Here is a 24,740-nt window from a genome sequence, read left to right as displayed (position 1 = left end):
ATTGGGTTCCAGAGTAGCGTGCTACTCGCCAATAATATATCTCAACACCCCATCAGGGTTGTTACAAGCGCTATATAAATGAAACCTTTTCCCTTTTCTACCCCTCCCCAACCCTTCTCAATCCAAATAACTGACTAACATATCCACCACTATAATTACTCCGTTTCACCATACTAATTCAACACTAATCCTGATGGGTTCCAGAGTAGCGTGCTACTTGTGCTTCAAAACCATCAGGGGTAGCAAGCACTATATAAATACAAACCTCTTTCCCTCTTCTATCCCGCCACCTACCCTTCTCTACCCAAATAACTGAATAACATATCCACTACTCAAATTACTTCATATTTTACTATACTCTCCTTTTCAACACTAATCCTTTATGGGTTCAGCAGTGGCATACTAATCGCCAGAAAAGCGCTTCAACACCCATCAAGGGTAACAAGTGCTATATGAATGCAAACCTGTCTTCCCCTTTTATCCCTCTGCTATCCTTCTCACTCCAAATAACTGACTAATATCCACCACTGAAATTACTTCATATTTCACCATATTAATTCATCACTAATCGTTTATGGGCTTCCTGAATAGCGTGCGTCAACAAGCGCTATATAAATAGAAACCTTTTTCCTCCTCTATCCTGCTAGGATTCCAAATCCAAATAACTGACTAACCTATCCACCACTTAAAATGTACTTGCTTGTTTCACAATACTCATTCAACATTAGTCCTCTATGGGTCCCGGAGTAGCGTGCTACTCGCGGAAAAAGTGCTTTGACGCCTCATCAGGGGTAGTAAGCGCTATATAAATGCAATTACAATACAATACATTTTCAACAATTCTACTGATGCCCAGCAAAAAACCCTTTCATACAAGAGATTGTCTTGCCATTCTAATTTCTTTTTAATGAGCCCTTTATTTTCAGGCAAATAATTCCATCTACCAAATTGTGGCGTGTTCTGTTGATGTCGCAAATATATTAGTAGTGTGCCCCCATAGGATCAGGCAATACATTTATCATGGGAGTTATGTCCACTTTTCTGTGAAGAGTTGGTAGGAGGTAGAGCTAAAACTCCCAATTTTGTTTATCAAGTAGGACATGGGTAACAACAAATACAAGTAAAGCTTACTCTAGATACGGACTATGCCAAGCAGACTAGTTCATTATACATCGGAAGTACCGAACAATTATAATTTACGAATGCTGATCCACATTATACATTACAATAAGAGACTGCAAAAGAAATGCATATTGTAAATTTTAAGCTTTATTGAGAAGTTTCACATGAGAGAATTTAAGCGCAGTGAAGTCTTACGCCACTGTACAGAAAATATTTTGCAATTTAAGAAAACTGAAAACACAAAATGAGAAAATTAAAGTATAAATTACTGCTGTCATCACCTTGACTAGTAATACAATTAAGAATTCCTTAACGTTTCGAACAGCCCAAGTAATGTCAATTATATGTACAAATAAATCACTTTAAATGACAAACTACCCAGAGATATAGGCTATATTTACCCGTTCTTAAGTTATCCTCAAAAGTAATAACATGATTTGTGCAACATAGCTTCCTTAACAGCTTAGAAAATGGCACGGTCATAAATGGCCTAAACATTTTATTTTGCTCCAAATTTATGTATCAAATGACCTGGTAAACATAAAAATAATTCAACATAGCAAATTGCAGGCAACTCCTTATAAAAGATTTGCTTGAACAATATTCATTCAGCCCTCAGTAATGTGTTTACGTGGCCATTAGTGTGAACAAAGTCTTGCTGGTACTCGTCATCAAAATCCAAAATATCCTGGCTGTCTGATTCTGAAGCCAGATCTGAGATGGTGAAGTCTGGCACCTGTAGATGCAGAATGGAACATTTTATCCAATTGCATGCCTAGAAGTCTAGAGACAAAACATCTTAATATTTCAAACCCTCAAAAATACCCCAAACTACGCACTACATCTTACATTCACAGCAAAAACTAGAATGCCCGAGTTTAACACCAGAACTAGGTACTGGGCAAAATAAATTACTTCAGTGATAATCCGAAAAATGTTTGTTTATTGTTACCCACAAATATCATGTTAGAATATATGATGTTACATCGCAGTGTTTACACCGCGATACCTTTTCAACACAGGCATTACAACGCAAATCCTTACAACGACTTGCGTTGGAGGGCGCTCGACTTAGGAATAGCATGATTTACTATTCCAACTAAACACTCCGATGTTTCCCATTCAGTTAACATTTGACAATAAGATTAACAGAACACGCAAGCATCAATAATCTGTACAGAATATTTAACATTGTAAATGAAACGGCTGTACACCAACAAAAAAGTATTGCATTGGGTCATAGCATGTCGATATCTATATAAACGAGTTACTGAAAGCATTCCTTTCCATTTGTTTGACTTACATATTTAAATTGTTAATTCTGTGAAAGTTGTATAGTCCACAATAGTTTATTGTGTTTTAAAATTGGAGCTTCATTTTTCGGTCTTATTTACATTGTTACTTAATTTAAAATGTTTTATTCAACTAACCTGGATTGAAGCAGATTATAAATTATAAAATGGCAACTTTGTTAAACACATACTTCTATTTTCGAACTTTACGTTTTCGAACATATTTTCACAATAACAAAATTATTTTGTAGCCAGTGCACATTCATGCAGCCACACGAAACTTCGACCAGAGAAGTGAGAATTTCTTTTTTTTTTAAATGCCCAAACAGCAACTCATTCGAATAATCTATTGGACCACAAATCTTTTTGTTGTAAATAGCTTATAAAATATCTAATCTCAGATTTAAATGGAAGAGTTAAAAAAGAGCTTCGATGTCAACCAGTGTGTTACTATTTTAAAACCGAAGCGGTACTAAGGGACACAGAGGATAAGTAGCTAGAGTAAACAGATGTGGAAAGGAGATGCTAGCCTTTGGCAAGGACGTCTCATTATTTTGAAAATTAATTATGCTATAAATAACAAACCCATACTCTCCTAGCCCTAATTTTTCTAATAGTCTAGTTTCATAGTCTCATTAACACTGCAATGCACATTTACTTCAGCATTTTTTATAGGAAAGGCTCTAAATTCAATAGCTCCTTTACTAGCCAAATGGCGTTAAAAGCGTGCCTTACTTGATCATGAATATATAATGTTAGTACTGTAGCTGTTCATGAGAACACTGCAGTAGAACACAGAGGGATCAAGTGACAGTCTGATGCTGGTGTTCTACACATTCCACTCTGCATGCCGGATTTTTTTTTTCCTGACACGGACGAGAACGATATTTGAGGATTTCAATAAAATGCGTCCTTGTTTTTACTTTAGAGAGCATTAACCATAACGTAGTTAACATGGATGAGGAAGTGATTTGTGAACTGATAAAACAAAATGTTACCTTAATATAGATTTGTGTGCAGCTTCTTTAATTTCCATGAGAAAACCCGTAAGAAAGGTTTCCTCTGAAACATAGTTCATAAAATTCCAGAGGATTATCATTTTTCACACGTAAAAATAACCTTTTAATTAATCACAATTCCTAAAATTAGTATGATACACCAAACATTATTTATATTGCGATTAAAATCTGCTATTACCCTTTCCATATTCTCCCTTTTCTGCTCTCAAATCCAGGCATTTGCTGCAATGCATTACAGTGGTTCAAAAATGTCAGTCTCTTACCATCAAAAACATCCCACAGTTATGCTTCTTAAAACCTTCTGCCTACATAGTCTCAAATAAAACTTCTAACAGGCAATTTTGTGAATTTCACTCCATATTTTATAGGTGGGATATGCAATAACATTATTATTCAAGGTAGAGGGCCCTCCCAGGTAATTACTAGAGCCTTAGGTGGAGCCAAGGGCCCAACACCACCCAGTCAATTAGTACCGAGCATGCATCATCCACCATTCCACTCCCACCCAGATAAGTACTTCATATTTGTAGCACAGTATTTACCAGACTAGAATGGAGTCTGCCTGGTTGGGCTGTAACAAACTGACTTTTCAGTCTGGTGTCTCCAAGAGCCGTAATTCCAGGGACCATTAAGCACAGTAGAAAAGGACCTAGACTAGACCGGGTTGAAACTGGAGGTTGGCTAAACTGGTTTTAGCTAGGAGACAAAGTATTCAATTTTATTGCAGTCCCTAAAATACATTTTTGCACCAATATAAATTCTGCAAGCAGACACATAGTATACTATTGAGTTTTCTCAAAGTCTTAACACTTTCGTGAGGCAATTCTATGTCAGCTGTAATGTAAGAAGAGGACAGGACAGCTTTCCAGGTCCATTCTAGTGTCCAATTTTGCTAAAATTCAGCATCTGCTCCATAGATCAAATATCAGGGTAAGCATTTTGATAGTAATATTCAGTGATCAAGTGTCTAGGATACAACTAATGTCCATAAGATTACAGTTTCCTCCACTGGTCAATGAAATTAGATTTTTATATTCCGAGACTGAACTTATATCATGTTAATTAATAAAACACTAGCTTTATATACTACAGGAAATGCTTGTACAGCTAGACCATGATAAATGTTGTAGGCTGATGGAAGTTTTAAATAAAAACATGTTGATAAAAAAAAAAAAATAATTGGAAAACAATATTAGAACACTACTAACAGTGCATGGCCTGAGGAAGTCTTTCTTAAATCATTCTTCAGTGCCATATAATAAGAGAGTGATAACCTGAAAGAAAGGGCACAGCAAGAATCGTTCATTGGTCTAAATGGTGCGAGAAAGCTTTTTTTTTTTGACAGGGTATTGCTGATGACTGCAATTTCTGAACCTTCATTTTCCATGGAATATTTTTAGTTGCCTAAGCGTTGAGATAGTGGTATAGGGAGATCGCACAACACGCTGCCTGTGTTTTCCTGTCATTTATATTACGGACTAAAGAAGAAATAAAAAATGATAATATTTAGCTTTTCTAGACCACTCAATTAATATTTAGAAGTTCTTTTTCCATTAATATTCGGGAATCAAATTTCTATTGCTTCAAAAGTCAATGAAAAGTTACTTAGGTACGGCATTGTTAGTGCTCAGCATCTTTAAAGCACTTTTTAATCCACATCCTATCCAGTCAAGGCAAACAATACGTGAACTTTCTAACAGCAATGGGAACACGTTTGTTTCTTAACTTTGCAAAGAGTAACTTCAAAATCTTGTAAGCTTACACACTATTGTGCTTCCCAATACTTCAAATACATGAACAAATAACCCTCATTATGAATATCATAAGTGAAAAGGTTTTGGTATTACTAGAGAAACTAAAAGTAAAGCAGTGTGCATAAAAAAATGAAGGTACTTAAACCAATGCACATTGCAAGAGGTTAACTTTGTGCAGTATGATAAAATTACTTTTAAGACTCTTCCTGACTAGTACTTTGTACGTGTTTCCGTGTAGAAAGTAAGTACAGAAATCTGTCAGACTGTAGAAACTATCAATTTTTCTGTGCTGTGGTGGTAATAAACTACAGCACATTTGACCTTAGGAACACGGTTTTAACATCTTCACAGAATGAATGTAACAATTACTTTAAACTGGGGAATAACTCATAAAAGTCACAAGGTCTGCGCAAATCTATCACCCTTCATACTGGTTTTGGGTAAATATCTTAAACAGATTAAATGATGCCATGGCATAAATAATATATACCATTATTTAGGGAGAAGAAGAGAATCATGACTCACTCAAGGCTTCGCCTCTCGCGAGTCTTGGCCCCTCCCCATTATCTTCAATGGAAATGAACAGAATGACACTGCACAGCACCCATCAAGAGACACACTATTTTCTGTTTTAGTTAGATTTGACCGGTACAAATCTCACATTTCAGTGGTGCATTTTTTTTTGTTTTAGACAACAAAGTGGTAAGTGTCTGCAGGGCCGGATTGGGATCAGAATTCAGCCCGGGCACTCCCAAAAAAGAGGCCCCATTCCTGGATCACGCCTGTTCATGAAACAGCATTTGGCTAGTCTCATCTGGCTCATTTTTAGAGAAATGTTTGATAAATTATGTATTTTAAAGCTCATAGAGCCAGTAACATCGGTGAAAACTAGAAGCACCACATTTTGGCTGGGCAAGTGAAATAAAGTGGCCCACAGGCCACAACTACTGATATGGCTGTTTGCCACCTAGCTGTTTTTTTTTTAACCAGTATTTTAATGCCCTTGCAAGTACAAAAATCACCTAAAGCTGGTATTTTCTCCCCGATCGATATGTACTTTTAAAGTTTGAGCAGTAAACGTAAGGTGAAAGCAGTTTAAAATGTGGTCTAAAGCTTCTTTAATGATCCATGACTGATAGTTAAAACTAAACAAAGGTAGAAAATCCATGTTAATAAAAAGTCTGTATTCCTTCTTATTGAACAAAGAAAGAATCCTCTCATTAAGTTCCAGCCTTTGCAGATTCCTAAAAAATGAGCAAACAGAAGGTTATGTTTTTTTATTGTAGTTGTAATATAGCGTAAACCTGGCCAAAGGGCGCACTTATATGAGCACCAGTTACATTACAGAAGATCAAATTAATTTGTATTTTAGGCCTATGCACAATAAAGTCCTTTGCCCAGATTCACAACATGTTGCGATGAGGCTGGGACTCAAACCTATTTCCATAGTTCCATATTCGGCAGCTCTGACTCGAACATTACATTATCTCACTTTTCTGCTCTGTGAAAGGTGCTTCACAGCGAGGATTATGCAAACATACACCCCCAAGGCCTGAAAGACACTGTAGCTGAGGTGTCAACAGGCACTCAGCAAGGCCATTCACTTACTCTCCCCAGCCCAGTTAACTGTAGCCTCAGGGTGATGTCCTGGCAGGGGAGGGGTGAATAAAAGCAGGGGAGCCAAGGTGATTATGGCCCACAGCAGAGGAGTGGGACATTGCTTCTGGTCGTCTGCGCCGGCCCCACAGGAGGCCAATGTAAAGTCTGCAGCGGACAGAATAATATTGGTATAGCGACACTTCTGAAAGCAACCCCCTTAGAGCTTCCTTGCTCATGAGGCTGCCACCCCAACCCCCCCCCCCCCTTTAGAGTGGCCTGGTGGGGAAGACAATAAGTCTCTGTTACCGTTTGACAAAAACCAGCCCACAATGGACCCTTGGGCACCGGCCAATGCCAGACTGCACGCGTTACCAATCCGATGCTGAGTGTCAGGCAGCCATCACCTGTACATGTACAGGGATAAAAACTTGCATTGAAGACTCGAGGTTGACCCTGTGCTATCCCACAGCTCTAACAACTTTCAGCCACTTAACTTCGGAGCATATTTATAAAGTGTAAATCACAATGTAATATGGTCCATAAAGCCATTCTCTCTCAGCAACACTGGATTTGGCAGGGCGGGCAATCGGACATTGTCCAAGGGGCCAGAGGTAAAGGCCAGCTGCTGAGCTGGTTTTTCACCAAGGGATGAAGAACATATTCCTGCGCTGGAGCTTAAAAGCTGTTGTAGCCTTGAAGAGAAGATCGGAGCTCGTTATAACCAGGTACCGAGAATGGCTGCTCATTGTCTTGTGCAGTAGGACAATGTGCCAAACTAAGCAGGCCCAGCATGTGAAGGGCCCCCCTCCCATCCCAAATCTGTCAGAGTGACTGTGAGGCCACTGGGAGTGGCTGGGCTCTTTTTGAGCATCACATCCAGCTCCGTTACCTGGGGTGAAGTGAAAGGGGGCTGCATGGGGTGAAAGATTAAGTGAGGGCCATCTAAGAGGCTCTAATTTCGTTTCCAGCAGCAGCACTCTGCCACCTTGTTCTCTGGGTGGGACTCTGGGTTACTAGTGAATGAAAATAAAAAATAATGAAAGCAACCAAAATGAGCAAAAAGAAAAAGGGTTTTGACATCACAAAATAATGTGTGAAAAACGTTCTCTTGAGGCCAAAATGACAAAGGGAAGGGAGACTAGACATGGCAGGACAGTAAAAAAATGGACTGGGCGAGGAGAACAATGTGGAGCAAGAGAAAAGGAGAAGCGAGACAGAGTGGAGAAGAATGACAAAAATATGGGAAGGGGAAGAGGAAATCAAGTGAGGAAGAAAGGAAAGCTAGAGGAGAGAGGATACGAGTGGTAGAGATTGAGAGATGGAGTGAGGGGGAAGAGATTAGTGAGAAGAAGTGATGGAGGGGAGTGGAGAGATGGACAGAAATTGTTAAAGATGGAGAGAAAGTGGAGAAGAGGGAGGCAGGAAAGTGGTGATAGAGTATGTGGTGTACTGGCCAGAGCTGCCCACTTTGGAACTTAAGAACAAGGTTCGAATTTTGGTGTTGGCTCAATATTCTCTGAAACTGGGCATATCACTAACCCAGTGCCTTAAAAAACGAATGTGTACATGTAAAGCACTTCAATACCATTGGGTAGAGTGTGCGCTATATAAAACTACAAAAAAGTGAATGGCAAAGGAAATTATGGAGAGGAAAGCAGATGAGGGTGTCAAACATTTCCTGGTCTACAAGAGAAAAGGAAGGATGATTACTACCTCACATGCACTATCCTAACTCTCTTCCTGAGTCTAGGGCTTAGTTTAGAGGTTGTTGGCATTCCAGGAGGTAATGCTAAATGTGGACTACAATCCACCATTAGAAGTTCCTTCATCAAATGGATGGAATGACAAAGGAAATTCCACCTGTGGATTCTCCTTTGGTTTAAACGCGGCCTCCAGGCACATGGGGACTTTGTTACTGTCTGCAGTGAAGCAATAAAGGAGATACATAATATAACTTTAGGTGTAGTACAAAGAAATTCATGGGGAAGAGGGATGGAAAAGAGGCTGAGAGGAGAGAGCAAGACTTGAGAAAAAGGAAAGGTTTGCAACTCAGATATGAAGTAAAACTTCAAGGAGAGATAAAAAGAAAATGACAAGAGGAATAAGGGACAGATATACAAATCATTTAAAAAAAAGAGCCCACATGGAGTCAGGAGTGGGAGAGAGAGGGGGATTTGTAGACAGAGAAAGATTGGAAAATAGGGGGGAAATGTGCGAGAGTGACGGACAAAGGTAGAATGAGAGACCAAGGAGAGAAAAAGAAGTAGAGTATGAGGGAAAAGGGAAGAGCTAAGAGAGGTGTAAAAAGTGATAGGGAGAACTGGAGAGGTGCACACGGTAAGTAAGAAAGGGGTATAGAGATAATGAAAGGCATTTGGAGTCAATGCCTGCAGCTTTTCCAGATTTAAATCAAGTCTCTACCCACATTACAAAAGACATCACTTGCGGAGAGGCTCCAGAGTGACAACCAAAAGAGAAAGGCCCCTGGTTCCTTGAGGGTGAACAGATGTCTCCAGACAAGAAGGATGGGGATTGTTCTCTGACTATTAGCCTGATGAAATACAGGCTATTCTGGGATTTGGGGGAAGGGGATACAAACCAAGGGACCAGTAGGTGACTAACACAATCAGGCACCCAAAGTAGGCCTGAAGATCAGGTGAGGGGACCAGCCAGTGAGTTGCAGTGAAAAAATTGTATGTTTAGTGGTGTCTAGTCTTGACCAATGTAACTGAGCCCACGAGCTTAGAACGCTTAATTCATCAGATTTCTCCCAAAATTACTCCCAATACTAAGCAACGTTTCATGAAAGGTCATTATCAACAAATGTGGACCACTTTTTTCTTTCTGTGCCCGGGCCGAATAGTGTTCCCAATCCGGCCCTGTCTAAGTTTCTGAGGAAGATGGGCTGTCTGAGCAGTCAACAACAATTACCATGATGGGGAACCAAGGTTACGAGTACATTTTTCTTCTTCATTGGATATCTGCCAGTATTCTTGAATACTTCACAGAATGACAAACTCACCCCGTAAACAAGATTCCACAATATGAGGGGTGCAATGAAAAGTCAGACAATGCCACATTTGAGCTTGTACTTTGCAGAAATAAGGACCAAAACGGATCCCTGTGCTGCCTTCAGATTTCACTTAGGCTTGTCTTCCAAAAGGCGGTGTTTGCTTTTCCTCTAGATGAAGGGTCCCTAGATCTACTAGATAACAGCCTGTCTGCTTCTAATAAAGCCAGGAACAGGAGACTAGCTAGTGAAATCAAAGCTGCTTGGATGTCGCCATAATTACTGTGCCAATGGAACAGAAATTCATATTTGTCAGTACCGTATCTCAATGGTCATTTAATGTGAATAGTTTGTGGGTGTACTAAATGGTTGGGAAAATAGCAGATAAAGCTACCGTTCGATTGACATGTACAGATGAACTTGCTTTTGAAAGTATTTCATTTCTTTCTATTTATCTATTAAGTGTGCTGGCACAAATAAAGGCTTCCTGGTGCTAATGAGCACCTCTGGAGTGGCACAGCCCAGATTAAAGCTTGAATAATACAGTTTTCAGTGATTAATTAACAAAACTTGGTGGTCAAAAAGACGGATGGTGAGAGCTCCAGGGTTTGGGAGCCACATAAGAAATGGAACGACTGCAGAGACGAGAGAAGTGAACTTTAGGCACAGAGAAGAATGCAGCAGACGAAAAGAACAGTAGTGGGAGAATCGGATTTTGAAATGAAAGAGGCCCGGTTTGTGGGAAAAAAAACAGCCAATGATCTTCAGATAGCTCTTAGTCAGCTCCAGGAAAACCGCCACTTAAGCCATAGTCACCAATAGGTTGGAATTTGGCAACGCACTATACGCAGATTTCACCACACAACTTATGAAGAGACTCCAAATGATACAGCACTCAGGGGCCAGACTCTTCTTCACCCTTCCCAGACAGACCCACATCACCTACCACCTCAGGAACCTCTACTGGTTCTCCATTCAGAAAAGAGGACCGTTCAGGATGCTGACACGCCTACAAAGTCGCCCACGACCTAGGACCAGCAAACATCAGCCATCTCCTGAACTTCCATCATCCCTCCAGACACCTTTGCTCCACCCACCTTACCCTCGTGCAAACGCCATGCATCGGCCGAAGCCATAGTGGAGGTAGTACCTTCTCCTACCTCGCCACCAAGTCTTGGAACAGACTTCCCCGTCATCTCCGAACAGCACCCTCCCTTGCGAAGTTCAGGTAGCCACTCGTAAACTGGCTTTTTGACTGAGCCCAGCAAACCTACAGCCTGGATACCCTTGCAGGTGAAGAGCCACACTTTACAATTTCGAACCGATTGACTGAATGAGGCACAGACTTAAAAGAAAAGCATTTAGCAATCGATGTAGTGAAGGTATACAAGTAGAGAAGGGAGCATACCAAGGAAGTTGAAAGATTAGCTGAATAGCTGCATGCCAAACCCTAATCAATTTAGTCATATAAGATGCAGGAACCCCCAACCATAGGGGATTACAATAATCAGGTCAGGAGAGAAATACTGGTCGATTGGCGAATTAGCAGTAATAAGTAGGGGTGTGCAAAAGAACTGTAATTTGCAGTAGCGTAGTTATACAAAATTATGCACCTGCGGAAAATGCATCTCGCACTCAAAAGATTACAGAGTGGTCCAACCGGGTAAAAATTCAACTTGTTGATTTCAGATTACTTTGATTCAAAACACTGCAGCTCAAATAGTTTTGCGCTCCAAAATTACCCAAAGGGTACAATCGGGCAAAAAAAAATTAAAAAAAAAATCCTGAAATGTTTGACTAACTGCATTAAAGGAACTGCAGCTCCCGTTTAAAACACTGCTGCTCATGCTCCAGAATTATCTACACGGTACATCTTATGTTACAATTTCTCCTGAATGGGAGTCATTACACAATGGGGTGTAATGTTGGTAAGTATGTACAAGTTAGTTTAGTTATGTGAAATTACCAAAATTACATTGGCTTAATTACAATTTCACCAGGGCCTAAAACTAAAAAATCTCTCAGAAGATGGACAGAAAAAGCACAACAAAGAAATACTACTGATTTCTGGGTGTGGTCATTGAGAAAACCACGATTTTGGACTGATGTAGCTGGGGAAGGCAGCTGGTATTTGTCTGTGCGCCACCAGCAGGCAGGACAAGTAGAGGAGTTTTCATAATTTCAGCCTTGTAAGTGTAGATTATTTCACATCCAAGAAACCACTGAAGGAAGACATCTGGGAGTTGGTGCCATTTGGATAACTGCATTGTCTGGATGGATGAGGTTTTGAGTATCATCTTTACAGAAGGTAGGATAAGTGGCAATCCCTGAGGGACCCTCTGCAATATATTTCTGATGTTGAGTGAAAAGTAAAAGGTGAATATCCTAAGAGTGGTCCTTAAACTAGACTGTAATCCAGGATAAAGCATTCCCCCGTATGTCGTACGTAAATAATTGTTTAGTAAAAGATCGAAGAGGACTGGTAATAGTGACAGGGCAAGGGAATGAAAGCTATGAGTAGGACATGGGTCTAATGAAGAGCCTAATTTGACAGATCAGAAGTTTAGCCATGTGCTTATGAGAGTGTAAAGGGGACATAGGAGGCCGTGCCTGGGAGAAGATATCTCGAATATTTCCTTACAGCAGTTGGCATCTGTGGGGATTTTGTCCACACAGAATTGAACATGTGCAGCCCAAGAAGCTTTCCTGTAAATGCAGGTCGCTGCATGCTAGTTGGAGCGTGCACTGAGAGAACAGTCTTGCACCTGTTTTTTCTGCTTTCCTACAAAGGTTTGTAACTTTCAGGTCCAGAGTTTACAATGTCATTGAGTGAAGACATCGATCTAAACGGGATGCTTTCAAGGGGATGATTTTGTCTAGCGCGGAATTAATTCATTCAAGAGTAGATGTTGCGCTCTGTGCCAAAAGGTGGATGTACTACATGGAGTTCTTTTGTGCATATTTGAGCAGACGTTAGTGAAGAATTTGTACCAGGCACATATGTGAGAGGGTTGCGATATTAGGGACTTTTGGTATATGATATGGGGAGCTAATAATAATCCAAGAGTGCATTCACCTGGGTGAGAGGGCTCATATTTAGGCTGGGTAATGCCAAGAGCAGCATAACAGGAAATGAGACAGGTCTTCACAAGAAGTAGCGTGTTCTACCCAAAAATTGAAATACCCCAAGAAGAGGCAACCAGAAGAACTGAGGAATAATGGGGGAAGACAAAGTCAAACAATGCCCAATGTTTTAGGCATGCGAAAAACAAGAAAGTAGGAGATCAGCAGCGTAGGAAAAAGGATCTAGGGAAAACTGAGCAATAGCCTGAGACTCTCTAAATAAGACCAAGAGGCCACCACTGTTTAATTATATATATATATATATATATATATATATATATATATATATATATATATATATACATACACACATACACACACATACATATCACAGTGGAGTAAGTCTATGGTTTTACAGCCTGGGTAGAGGCTATATTAAGGTCAGGTGCAGAGGTGTCATGTGATCGGGTATATTTAAATCTGCACCCTGCATAAAATCAGAGAGCTGTAGATTGTGTTTGCTGAGGGAGCAGGCATGGATGAGGGTACAGGTGAACTGTGGTGATGAAAGCGATGATCCAATGGTCACCTTAGTTCTTAAGAGAACCATATTCCATCTAAGGTTTGTTGGAAGCCACCTAAAATGTCTCCTACAATGATTGGTATCGTAGGAAGCTTTGTGAATAATTGACCAGTGGCCATTTCCCAAATATAAGTTTGTTCACAAAAAGGCACAGACTTGGTTGTTAGTATTTTGCGGGCATCTTTATTTTCTCAGAGTTTGGTATGAGCAACCAGTTATCTAGACTGACCTAGACAAATGAACTTTCTCCTGAGATATGATACAACGACTGCCATGCATTTGAAAAACACTTCTGCTACCAATTTTTGATCAAATGAAAAAACACGGATTCGAAAGTGCGTTTTCTACTGGACATAGAGGGACTTTTGTGCGTATTGGAGCAGTTAGGAGGAAATGCATATTCTGCAAGCCTGTAGCTCACATCCAAACTTCTTGATGCAACTGCAGAAAGATTTGATGTGCGGCCAATATCCAAAAGCTTTTCTTTTTCACCCAGCTGGTTCTCTTGAGGTCAAAGATGGTGCAGACAGGCTATATTGATCATTGTATTCTTAAAAGTAGTACCTTCAATAAATATTTTTGCTTTTGTGCATCCTTGGTACCCGTTCTGTTGCTTGCATTCAAGTCAACCAAATTTCCTGTTTCCTGTAAAACGTTCTTAATATTGTACGGTTTGCCCAGTAGAAGGGATAAGGTAGTCAGTGTTGGCCATAAACAAGCACACATGGTCTCACTCTTTACCAGTATATTGACATGATCACCAGAAATGGTGAGGCTGGTTTCTTACTTGGGAGATGCTGGCAAGATTTCCACGGAGGCTCTAGGTAGATGCCCTCAACTTCCTCTAGGAGGACTGTGGTAATGGTAATTTGACATTGCTATGGCTTCTGCTGCAAAGTAGGATGGTGAAGCCACTGTTGGTAATTATTATTATTATTATTGGGGTGCCGCTCGAGATACAAACTCTGTCCCTTGTGAAGCCAAGCTAGCTACTGGTGTAGCTGGGAGCCAACGCGCTATTTGGGGGCATTTTCCTTGCTGAACCCGGCCGCAATGGAGGTGAGAGGCGCGGCGAGCGGGACTGCGAGGACCAGCATTCCTTACAACACCGCCAGCTGGTTCCTCTTCCCGCCGCGCCGCGCCCCCTCCCAGTGCCACGCCCCCCTGCCTGGATTGCTTATTACCTCTCGCGGCCCCCGCTCCGCGGGTGCCGCTCGAGATACAAACTCTGTCCCTTGTGAAGCCAAGCTCGCTACTGGTGTAGCTGGGAGCCAACGCGCTATTTGGGGGCATTTTCCTTGCTGAACCCGGCCGCAGTGGAGGTGAGAGGCGCGGCGAGCGGGACTGCGAGGACCAGCATTCCTTACAACACCGCCAGCTGGTTCCTCTTCCCGCCGCGCCGCGCCCCCTCCCAGTGCCACGCCCCGCTGCCTGGATTGCTTATTACCTCTCGCGGCCCCCGCTCCGCGGGAGCCGCTCGAGATACAAACTCTGTCCCTTGTGAAGCCAAGCTCGCTACTGGTGTAGCTGGGAGCCAACGCGCTATTTGGGGGCATTTTCCTTGCTGAACCCGGCCGCAGTGGAGGTGAGAGGCGCGGCGAGCGGGACTGCGAGGACCAGCATTCCTTACAACACCGCCAGCTGGTTCCTCTTCCCGCCGCGCCGCGCCCCCTCCCAGTGCCACGCCCCCCTGCCTGGATTGCTTATTACCTCTCGCGGCCCCCGCTCCGCGGGAGCCGCTCGAGATACAAACTCTGTCCCTTGTGAAGCCAAGCTCGCTACTGGTGTAGCTGGGAGCCAACGCGCTATTTGGGGGCATTTTCCTTGCTGAACCCGGCCGCAGTGGAGGTGAGAGGCGCGGCGAGCGGGACTGCGAGGACCAGCATTCCTTACAACACCGCCAGCTGGTTCCTCTTCCCGCCGCGCCGCGCCCCCTCCCAGTGCCACGCCCCCCTGCTATACTTAGGAGCACTTGGGTTCGCGTATCGCGGGACGCGTGCGGGGCGATCCCCGGGGCGAAGACCGGGCAAAGAGCGGGCCGTTCTAGGCCGTTAGAGGCCGGACCGGGCCACCCCTCTGACGCTTCCCGCTCTGCAGCCCCTTTCCACTTACTCCAAAATGGCGACTAGATCTACACGGAGTAAGTCTGCCCAACAAGGTTTAAGTACTCTCGAAATTTTTTTCCCAAAGGCGAGTACTCAAACTAGCAAATGCCATTCAGTCACAGAAACCCACCTCGAGATGGGTCCCGAAAGTGTGTTTCTGGACCATGGGGAAACTTTTTCAACGGATGCTAGTACACCCATTCCTTTGGACGCCACCCATATGTCACTATTGGACAGTATCGATCAGACTATCGAGTCGGTCCTTCAGCAGTTAAGAACTCCTCTAACGCAGAGGGATAGGAACTCTTCCCGGCCATCTGGGATCTCTGACCATTCTGCCATTCCGGATAATATGGGATTAGACTCGCATGAAGCGGGACAGGCTGCCCTGCTTACAGAGCCTGCAGGCAGCGGAGTAGAACAATCTCCAAAAAGGAAAAGGTCCAGGGAAACTAAGAAGGCAAAAAGGGCCAAAGTTGATATAGTTGAATCAACCCATGATGATAGTACAGATATTTCGGTCTCCCCTGAGCTCATCTTATCAGGGTCTAGGTCGGATTACATGGGCTCTCCAGCTCCTGCGTCCCTACCATTGCCCTCGGGCCCATTTATCTTTGGTGGGGCAACTTCTAATAGTACTGACACAATAATCAATTCACTCACAGCTATTATTAAGAATCTGTTAATCCCCATCTCAGCTAAATTGGACGCCATAGAGAGTAGACCCCAGGCCTTGGAAATCAGCCACATAAGGGAAAGCCCTGGGTCAGCTACAAATGTTCCTGTAGCTCCCCGGGATCCATCTGGGAATAGACCAGTGACTTCTGCATCGTCCCAGGTCTCTAATAGGGTACCGCTGAGCACAAATGGTGCGTCTGCTTCCCAGACGCGCCCTTTGCTACCTTTAGCGTCTAGGCCCCCTGTCCCGGCCCCCAGGAGATCTAAGCCACCTCCTGCGCCACAATCGGGGGGGGTAGTGAGTTCCACCAATGGCCCCACTGGTGGTACCACTCCCCCGCCTGATAGACGCAGGGTGGTTAATCTGCCCCCAGAAGCAGTTCCATACACGGCAATTATGGTGGGAGTACCTGAGTTAACTGGTGATATAAGGGAGCCCCAAGACTCTCTACGCAACAAGGTTATAGGCTGGCTTAGTATTAATAGGCCGTTGCCCCCAAACCTGAAAGGCGAGGTTTTGATGGTTAGGAGGATCCCATGGATTGGCCCTACTCCAAAGAATAGGGTAGGGGATTGTATCATTGTAAGTTTCAAAAGCCCACACGTCGCCAACTACATCTGCAATTGGCTTGTAAGGCCTGACAAGTCCAACATTGAACTAGTACCCCTTTCACACTTCTATCCAATTGTTAGCAACACGGTGGTAGGGAGGGAGAAGGGGTGGACCAGAGTAGGCTTTGCTGTAGATGGCTCACGTTATAGACCAAGGCATTACACACCACCTGCCCAGGCCAATTTTATACATCATAATAGATTTTCCTGTTTGGATCAGGTCGACTGACCACAAACCGGGGAGACTTCTCTTGGTTCTGGGAAGATGGTGAATGAGGTGCAAAGTCAGGTGGGATTGAGTACAGCCCCTGTAACTGAACACGGTCCGCAGGAGACCGCTAAAGATCGAACGGATATCACGGATGATAGCCTGGGTCAACAGGGACCTCCACCTAACACCGGGTCTGACCATATCTTGCAACCTGGGATGGCGGAGACGGTTGGGCCACCCGCCATCGCGGTTTGCAATATTGTTTCGCCAGACACTTACCCATCCATAGTCATTGCGCAAACTCCTACTGGTGGTCAAGGTATTCTACCACTAGAGCCGGGGTTGAGAATTCTCTCCTGGAATGTGGCAGGAATTGCAAATAAGGAAGGCACACCGGAGTGGGATCACCTAGTAGGTGGCAGTGACATCCTCCTTTTTCAGGAAACATGGGCGAGGGACACCCAAACTAGGAGAGGGTTTGAAATATTTGAAATTCCTGCCAAATGGAGTGGGAGGGGGAGGCCATCAGGTGGCTTGGCAATCTGGATTGCGAGTCACACTGGGTGCCAGGCGGAACAGGTACATACGTTCTCGCAGGACATTCAGTGCGTTCGGCTCACATGGCCTGGCGAACCACCGTGGGCTATTGTCAATGTCTACTCGCGACCAGTTGCCACGCCAAATGAATCACCGACCCTAAACGATCTGTCCTCCTTTTTGGGTCAACTTCCGGGAGATTTCAAGGTGGTGCTTGGAGGAGACTTCAATTGCCACTTTGAACCCCTGGAAGGCCTACTGGATGGTGCCCTTACGGAAGAGGATGACTACTGGGGGGTCCCACCCTCGTCTTCCCCTCACCCCAAAGCCTGGTCCCCCCTAGCAATACAACTCATGTCCCTTACCCTGAACTACGCACTGAGGGCCTGTAATGGTCGTACTCCCTCCGATTCCCCCTCAGTGTGTACTTTCAATAGAAGGGGCCATGAGTCGAGGCTAGACTATATCATGCTGGACATTACACTCTGGCCAAAAGTCCTCGACTTTAGGGTAATAAATAGGTCAGATAGTGACCATAATGCCCTGTGTTTAAACATTCTGTGCCCTCTGCCTTCAGCGGGCACATCCTCAGTAAGTCGAGGGGAAGCCACGGGGGAACTGCTCCTTACAACAAATAGGCGTCGGGTTAAGTGGGGAAAGCTAGTGAGTTCAGAAGAGGCCATCAATAAGCTATATGAGTTGGCACTCCCAAGGTTTATGGAGGTGGACGTACTTCTGAATGAACCAAGAACCCAAGAATATAATGAGAAACTGGGTAATATACATCAGGACTTAGTGAGGGATTTGGCTGAGGTATTTCACCCGGTGGTGCCAATCCGAAAGAAAAAGACCCATGTTCCCACCTGGTATACCTCCTCTTGTAGGGCAGCAAAATCTGAGCTCATTGCTGCAATAAAAGAGGGGTCAAATAAGGCCAGGGTACGTGACCTTAGGAAGCATTATAAATCAGTGATGGCGATCGCCAGGACCGAGTGGGATTGGAACCACTGGCAGGACCTTCATGATGCCCTAAAAGTTAGGGACTCCCGGAAATTTTGGGCCCTTGTAAATAATGGGATAGGGGAACTTAAAAAAGCAATTGAACCCAACATTGCCCCCATGGTTTGGGAGGCCCACTTTGGGGTACTTTACCAAGACATTAATTCCTGCCCTGATACAGCCCTGTTAGCGCCCCTGGACTCCCAGGTCTTTGGCATGGAACTATCCCTGGGGGAAGTGGAGGCGGCCCTGGAGCATTTATCGTTGGGGAAGGCGCCAGGTCTGGATAGGTTACCCGGGGATCTTTTCAGGCATCACCCGGACATCTGGGGTCCATACCTTCTCATCCTTTTCAATGCCATTCTAGGAGGTATGGCGATCCCCGGGTCCTGGCTGGGGGCAGAGATTGTCCCAATCCACAAGAAGGGATCTACTCTGCTCCCCGCCAACTACAGGCCTATTAGCCTAATAGATGTACCCCAAAAGCTCTTTGCGCGCCTTATCCTTAACCATCTCCTAGACTGGATGGAGGACAATGACATCATGAGCCCCCTCCAGGCTGGCTTCAGAAAGAACACGTCGACCATGGACCAAATTTTCCGCCTCCTTCTCCTATATTGGAGGACGGTAACGTTAGAGGGAGGACGACTGTACATGGTCTTCGTGGACCTGAGGTCAGCCTTTGACCTAGTCCCCAGAGGGAAACTATGGGAGGTTCTGCAAAAGCTAGGAGTACCCCCCCACCTTCTTAGTATCATCATCAGGTTGCATGAGAACAACTATGCACAAGTAAGGTGTGGGAGGGATGGTAAGCTCTCGGGCAAATTCCCGGTCCGTCGAGGCGTCAGACAGGGCTGTGTCCTGGCCCCGACCCTGTTCTGTCTTTACATCAACAGCGTCATTCAACATCTTGACGCTGTTAAGGACAATGATGCCCCGCTTTTGGCAGGCAGGAGGGTACCGGCAATAATGTTTGCTGACAACACCCTCCTGCTTTCCAAATCCCCCATGGGGATTCAGAGGATTGTGAATGGTTTTGGTCTTTTTTGTCGCCAACATGGGTTGGAGGTGAACACGGAAAAAACTAAGTTTATGATCTTCAACCCCCCTACCAAAACTAGACCCAATCCTAAACTGGGGGAGACTAGTCTTGAGAGGGTCTCGACCTTTATATATTTGGGGGTAACACTCCAAGAAAATTTATCATGGGACTGCCAGGTAGCGAGATCTAGGTTGAAACTTTCCCAGCTATCGGGCGCACTCTTGAAGGTGGCTAACAAATCCACCTTTAAGCCTGTAAGCCCGGCCCTGGAAACATACAGGTCCCAAGCGAAGGCAGCAGCCATGTATGGCAGTGAGTTGTGGGGATATAAAGCAGGGAAGGCTATGGCAGGTGTGGAAAATAGTTTTCTGAGACGCCTACTTGCTCTCCCGCAAGGTACGCCACTCCTCCCCTTAAGACTAGACTTGGGCCTTCCCTCTATTGCTGAGGACCTTTTGTCGAAACCCGTGAAGTTTTGGCATCGGATATGGACCACCGAGGAACTGTATCATTATAGACAGGACCTTATTCATGTTATGAGGTTGAATGCCAACTGCAAAATTCCCTGGCTGGCTTTTATCAAGTCGGAACTGTTTAGCCTGAATTTGCCAGACTTATGGGATGACCCAGCTCAGGGCTGTCAAAGGATTTCGCGTAAAACTCTTGCCCAGCTGTACAAGAACAAAAACCTCGCTGACATGGATAATGCTCATAATAGTGGCACCTTGACGGGACGTTTTATGGAATCCAAAAATTCTTATGTGTTTGAACCTTTTATGGATTTTATTTTTCCTCTCTTGGCGAGGAAATTGTTCCTACAATGGAGGTTTGGTACACTCCCCACCAAAGTATTCACTCACAAATGGTCTACAGGGGGTGACAAACTCTGTCCATGCTGTAAAGCCCATGATGAAGATGATTTGCACATAATGTTTGGTTGCTACGCTTACCAGAGCCCGAGGAGGCGTTGGATAGCACCTTTGTGTCGGAACCTGGGCTTCAGGAAGTACCCACAGGCCTACAGGGTCATGAAAACCAACACTCTGGGCCACATTGTCTTTGCTGTTTCAAAATTTCTAATGGCAGCCTGGATAATAAGGAAGAAAATGTCCTCTTGATCTTGTATTATCTTGTATTCCTTACCCCATGCAGGACCAGGAGAATCTTTTATATGTAAATACTGTGTTTTAAATATATGTATTGTATTTTACTGCATCTTTTATGGCCCATGTGGCCGAAATAAAGAATTTTTGGAATTGGAATTGGTAATTATATTTACACCTTCAGTGCTTGCTGTATTCTTTCCAATCCCATTGCCTTCAGGGTGTCTGCAGTACATTTCTTCATTCAATACGTTTTTTCATCAGCATAAGTACCGAATTGTGATGTGCTGGAGGAAAGTAGGGGTTAACCCATAAAGTTTAACTAAAAAGACATTCACAAAAGCAATTGCAATATCCAGATGGTGTCAAATCTGCAGTGTGGGCAGATGCACCAGTTACATGCTTTGAAAAGAAGCAAGCCTCATCTTTTTTTATTTTTGACAAATAGTCTGCAAATTTCCTGATTATCACACGGAGTACCTATAAACTAAGAACACTGCAGATTTGCTGCTTTCAAGACAACTGCAAAAACAATACAGTAGCAGGATCAAACAACTGTGGAGTTATTAGTCTTGGTTGGATCTCTGGACTTTAAAAAACAGCAAGCACTCATCTTGTATCACTTGCAGAAGAATGTTGAGCTGATTGATGTCCCTAGCAAAAAAAACTCTAGAAAACACGATTTAAGGTTGGGCTATATACACAAGCATAAAATAATCCAAAGTTCTATCATCCCTCAGACTTGCATTGGCTAGAAGGGTACATTGTAATATCCACTAAACAGCATCAAACCTGACCTAGGCCCTCCTCATGTAGTGGTGATGCAACCATATTTTCAACTTGAAGTCTCAGGAGGCAGGAAAATGTTTTCCTTTTGAGAAGAATTTTCTGAAGCAATGGGACGGCGAGTTGCAGGTAGCCTCTTGAGCTATATAAACTAAAATGCCCTGTTCACTTACCAAAAAGAGGAAGGATTCATCCAACTCAATGTTGAAGCAGTTGATGCTGTGTCCCTTGACACAGACAACCTCTATCACAAGTCGATTGATGTTGATTTCAGTGACAAAGATCTTTATGTTGAATGTCTTGATGTGGAATGTGCCTCAACTCGGACATCGTATTTGATGTGAAGAGTTTAAACCTACATTTCCTGTCAGTGACTGAAGTGCCAGGAATGGCAATAGTGTTTTTTGTTCTTTTCATTCCCCACCTCAAGAATAGGAACAAAGCAATCTCGGACAGTGCCAGGTGTAAACAATAGCTTTCATACTCTTCTATTTGGACTCCGAAGAACATGCTCCACCTACCCATAAGCGTTCTTCTGCACATCTCCTGAAGGAAGAAAACAAGTTACTTACCTGTAACTTCAGTTATCCAGTATTGGTATCTTTCATAGATTCTCATGCCTGAATCAGAATAGCAAGCAGTATGCCAGGTAGGAGTCGGTTGCGGATGGTGGGAGACTTGTACTGATAAACTCCTAGAAACATCATTGTTAATAACCAACAAGAGTAAGGCAACTGAACTTTCATAAATAAAATATGATCAGAAATGTAAAAGAACAAACATATACACACATATATATATATATATATATATATATATATATATATATATATATATATATATATACACAGATACATATACATATATATATATATATATATATACATACACACACACACACACACACACACACACACACACCTTAAGATACATTATATCTGTATATCAATATATGGATACCTCTGTATCAATACAAAATTAAAGAACGCAGGTTACCTGAAACTGCTCTTAAAGAAATAGGTGTCGTAAGACAGCCTGACCAACTGCCGCATCCTCTTGACTCGTTGATTGCAGGCAGTAATGTCTCGTGAACGTGCGGACATTCTTCCATGCCGCAGCACGGCAAATATTTTCCAGCGTCACTCCTGCAAACAACGCTGTAGACGCTGCCACAGATCTGGTGGAGTGAGCCTTGACCTCTCAGTAGTGGTCTGTTCAATTTGATATGGCAGAAATGGATTGCGGAAGCTATCCACCTGGAAATTGTGGCTTTTGTGACTTCTGCACCCAGCGTGGTTGGACCTTAAGCCACAAATAATTGATCAGATTTCCTGAAGGTTTTTGCCCTTTGCAGGTAGAACTTTAAACATCGTTTGATGTCCAAAGAATGTAATGTTCTTTCCGCCGGTATAGTAGGATTTGGAAAGAAAGCTCTCAACTTCCCTGGTTCATTTAAATGGAACTGTGATGGTACTTTTGGTATGAATGTTGGATTAGTTCGAAGAGTGACATAATCCTTAGAGAAATGCAGGAAAGGTTCTTTAATAGCGAATGCCTAAATTTCACTTACTCTTCTGGCAGACGTTAAGGCTAGAAGTAGGGCGACCTTCCATGTGAGATACTCGATGTCGGCTTTATGAATGGGTTCGAATGGATGTTTCATCAGTTGTGAGAGAACCATATTGAGTTCCTATTCCGGTGGAGGAGGCCTAACCGGAGGATAAGCTCGGAAAAGACCTCTCATGAACTGTTTGATTAGAGAGGACGAACATAGTGAGGGAATGTTGGCAACTTTCCTGAACCTGGATAGAGCCGCTAGATGGACTTTTATTGATGAAAAAGAGAGACCAGAGCGAACTAGATGCAATAGATACGGAAGAATTTTCTCTGCAGGAGCTTCTATCGGGTGTATACTGTTAAGAGTCACACCAAAAGCAAAACCTCTTCCATTTAAGACGATAAGTCTTCAATGTGCTTTGTGTTCGTGATTTTTGTAAGATGTCATGGCAATCCTGAGGAATATGAAGGTCTTGAAATTCTAAGAAATCAGGAGCTATGCGTGTAATTTTAGAGATTGAGGGTCTAGGTGAAGTATATGTCCCTCGTTCCGCGACAGCATTGTTGGAGTTGGAAGAAGACGTATTGGACGGTCCTGGGATAGCAACATAAGTTCTTGGAACCAGTACTGGCGCGGCCACCGTGGAGCAATCAGGATGAGACGGCAGTCCTCCAATTTCATCTTGCGCAACACTCTTGGTATCAATGGAATCGGGGGAGAAAAGCGTAAGCACAAATCCCTGACCATCGCATGGATGGGGCATTCCCTCGTGACCCCTGTTGAGGGTATCTGCTGGCGTAATACCGGCATTTCTTGTTTTGCTTTGTTGCAAACAAATCCAAAGTCGGTTTGCCCAAGCCTGGAAAACTCTGTTCACTTGAACGTGGTCTAATTCCCACTCGTGTCAGTCTGATAGGGACCTGCTGAGTTTGTCCGCTATTGTATTGTGGAGGCCTCTGACATGCTCTGCTTTGAGAGTTATGTTGTGAAGTGTTAGCCATTCCCATAACTCCTGAGCTTCCTTTGACAACGTTGCCGATCTTGTCCTTCCTCTTTTGTTTACGTAGAACATGCTGGTGGTATAGCCGGTTCGAACTAAGACCAAAGACCCTGCAATCCTTGGAAGGAACTGTGAGAAGTTGGCCTGATGTGCAGTGTTCACTATTCTAGTGATCACTATATATCAGTCCAAACAACCCTTATTGATGATTGGTTGTAAGTCAACCTTATAGACCAGCTATCCTAGTAGCATGGATACGAGCAGTCTAAGGCTAAGACTCTAGAGGGCGTGTTAAGCCAGCTGTTTTACCATCACATTACCCCTTGAACACCCAGTGAAAGGACACCACACAAGTGTTATGAAAATAAACAGTGTATTTATTAGAATCACAACAACCCTGTACTCTTTATGAGGACAGGGTGCTAGGCACACAACAAAACTTACGAAAATACTTAGGTTAGCACGTTATACACAAATGCCCGAGGGGCACGAAAAACCATATACTTAAAAAGTGGAATGCGAAATTACTAGCAGGTAAGTACAGTACTAATAGGCTTTGGAATCGCTAGGACTTAACTAGGGAATCGTTAGATTACTTCTAGGAGACCTAGGGGACTCGGGTGCAGAGTGTGCACTCTCACGCGGGATGCGGGACAAAGTCTATGGA

At 43.5% G+C, this 24,740-nt stretch overlaps 1 protein-coding gene across 2 annotated transcripts in view; it reads right to left on the bottom strand.

The window, feature by feature from the left end:
- Positions 1 to 1,249: 1,249 nt before the first annotated feature.
- The window catches only part of LOC144818494 (perilipin-2-like), a 130,034-nt gene continuing 106,543 nt past the window's right edge, over positions 1,250 to 24,740 (bottom strand). For both annotated transcript variants that reach the window (XM_078675967.1, XM_078675966.1), the window contains exon 9: positions 1,250 to 1,858. In XM_078675967.1, coding sequence (XP_078532093.1) covers positions 1,727 to 1,858 — 132 coding nt within the window. In that variant the 3' untranslated portion in view covers positions 1,250 to 1,726. The remainder of the gene's footprint in view (positions 1,859 to 24,740) is intronic.

The sequence above is a fragment of the Lissotriton helveticus genome, chromosome 2_1 (assembly GCF_964261635.1).
Source record: "Lissotriton helveticus chromosome 2_1, aLisHel1.1, whole genome shotgun sequence".
Classification (NCBI taxonomy): Eukaryota; Metazoa; Chordata; class Amphibia; order Caudata; family Salamandridae; genus Lissotriton; species Lissotriton helveticus.
The sequence above is the reverse complement of the archived record's forward strand: the minus strand, read 5'-3'. Positions and strand labels throughout refer to the sequence as shown.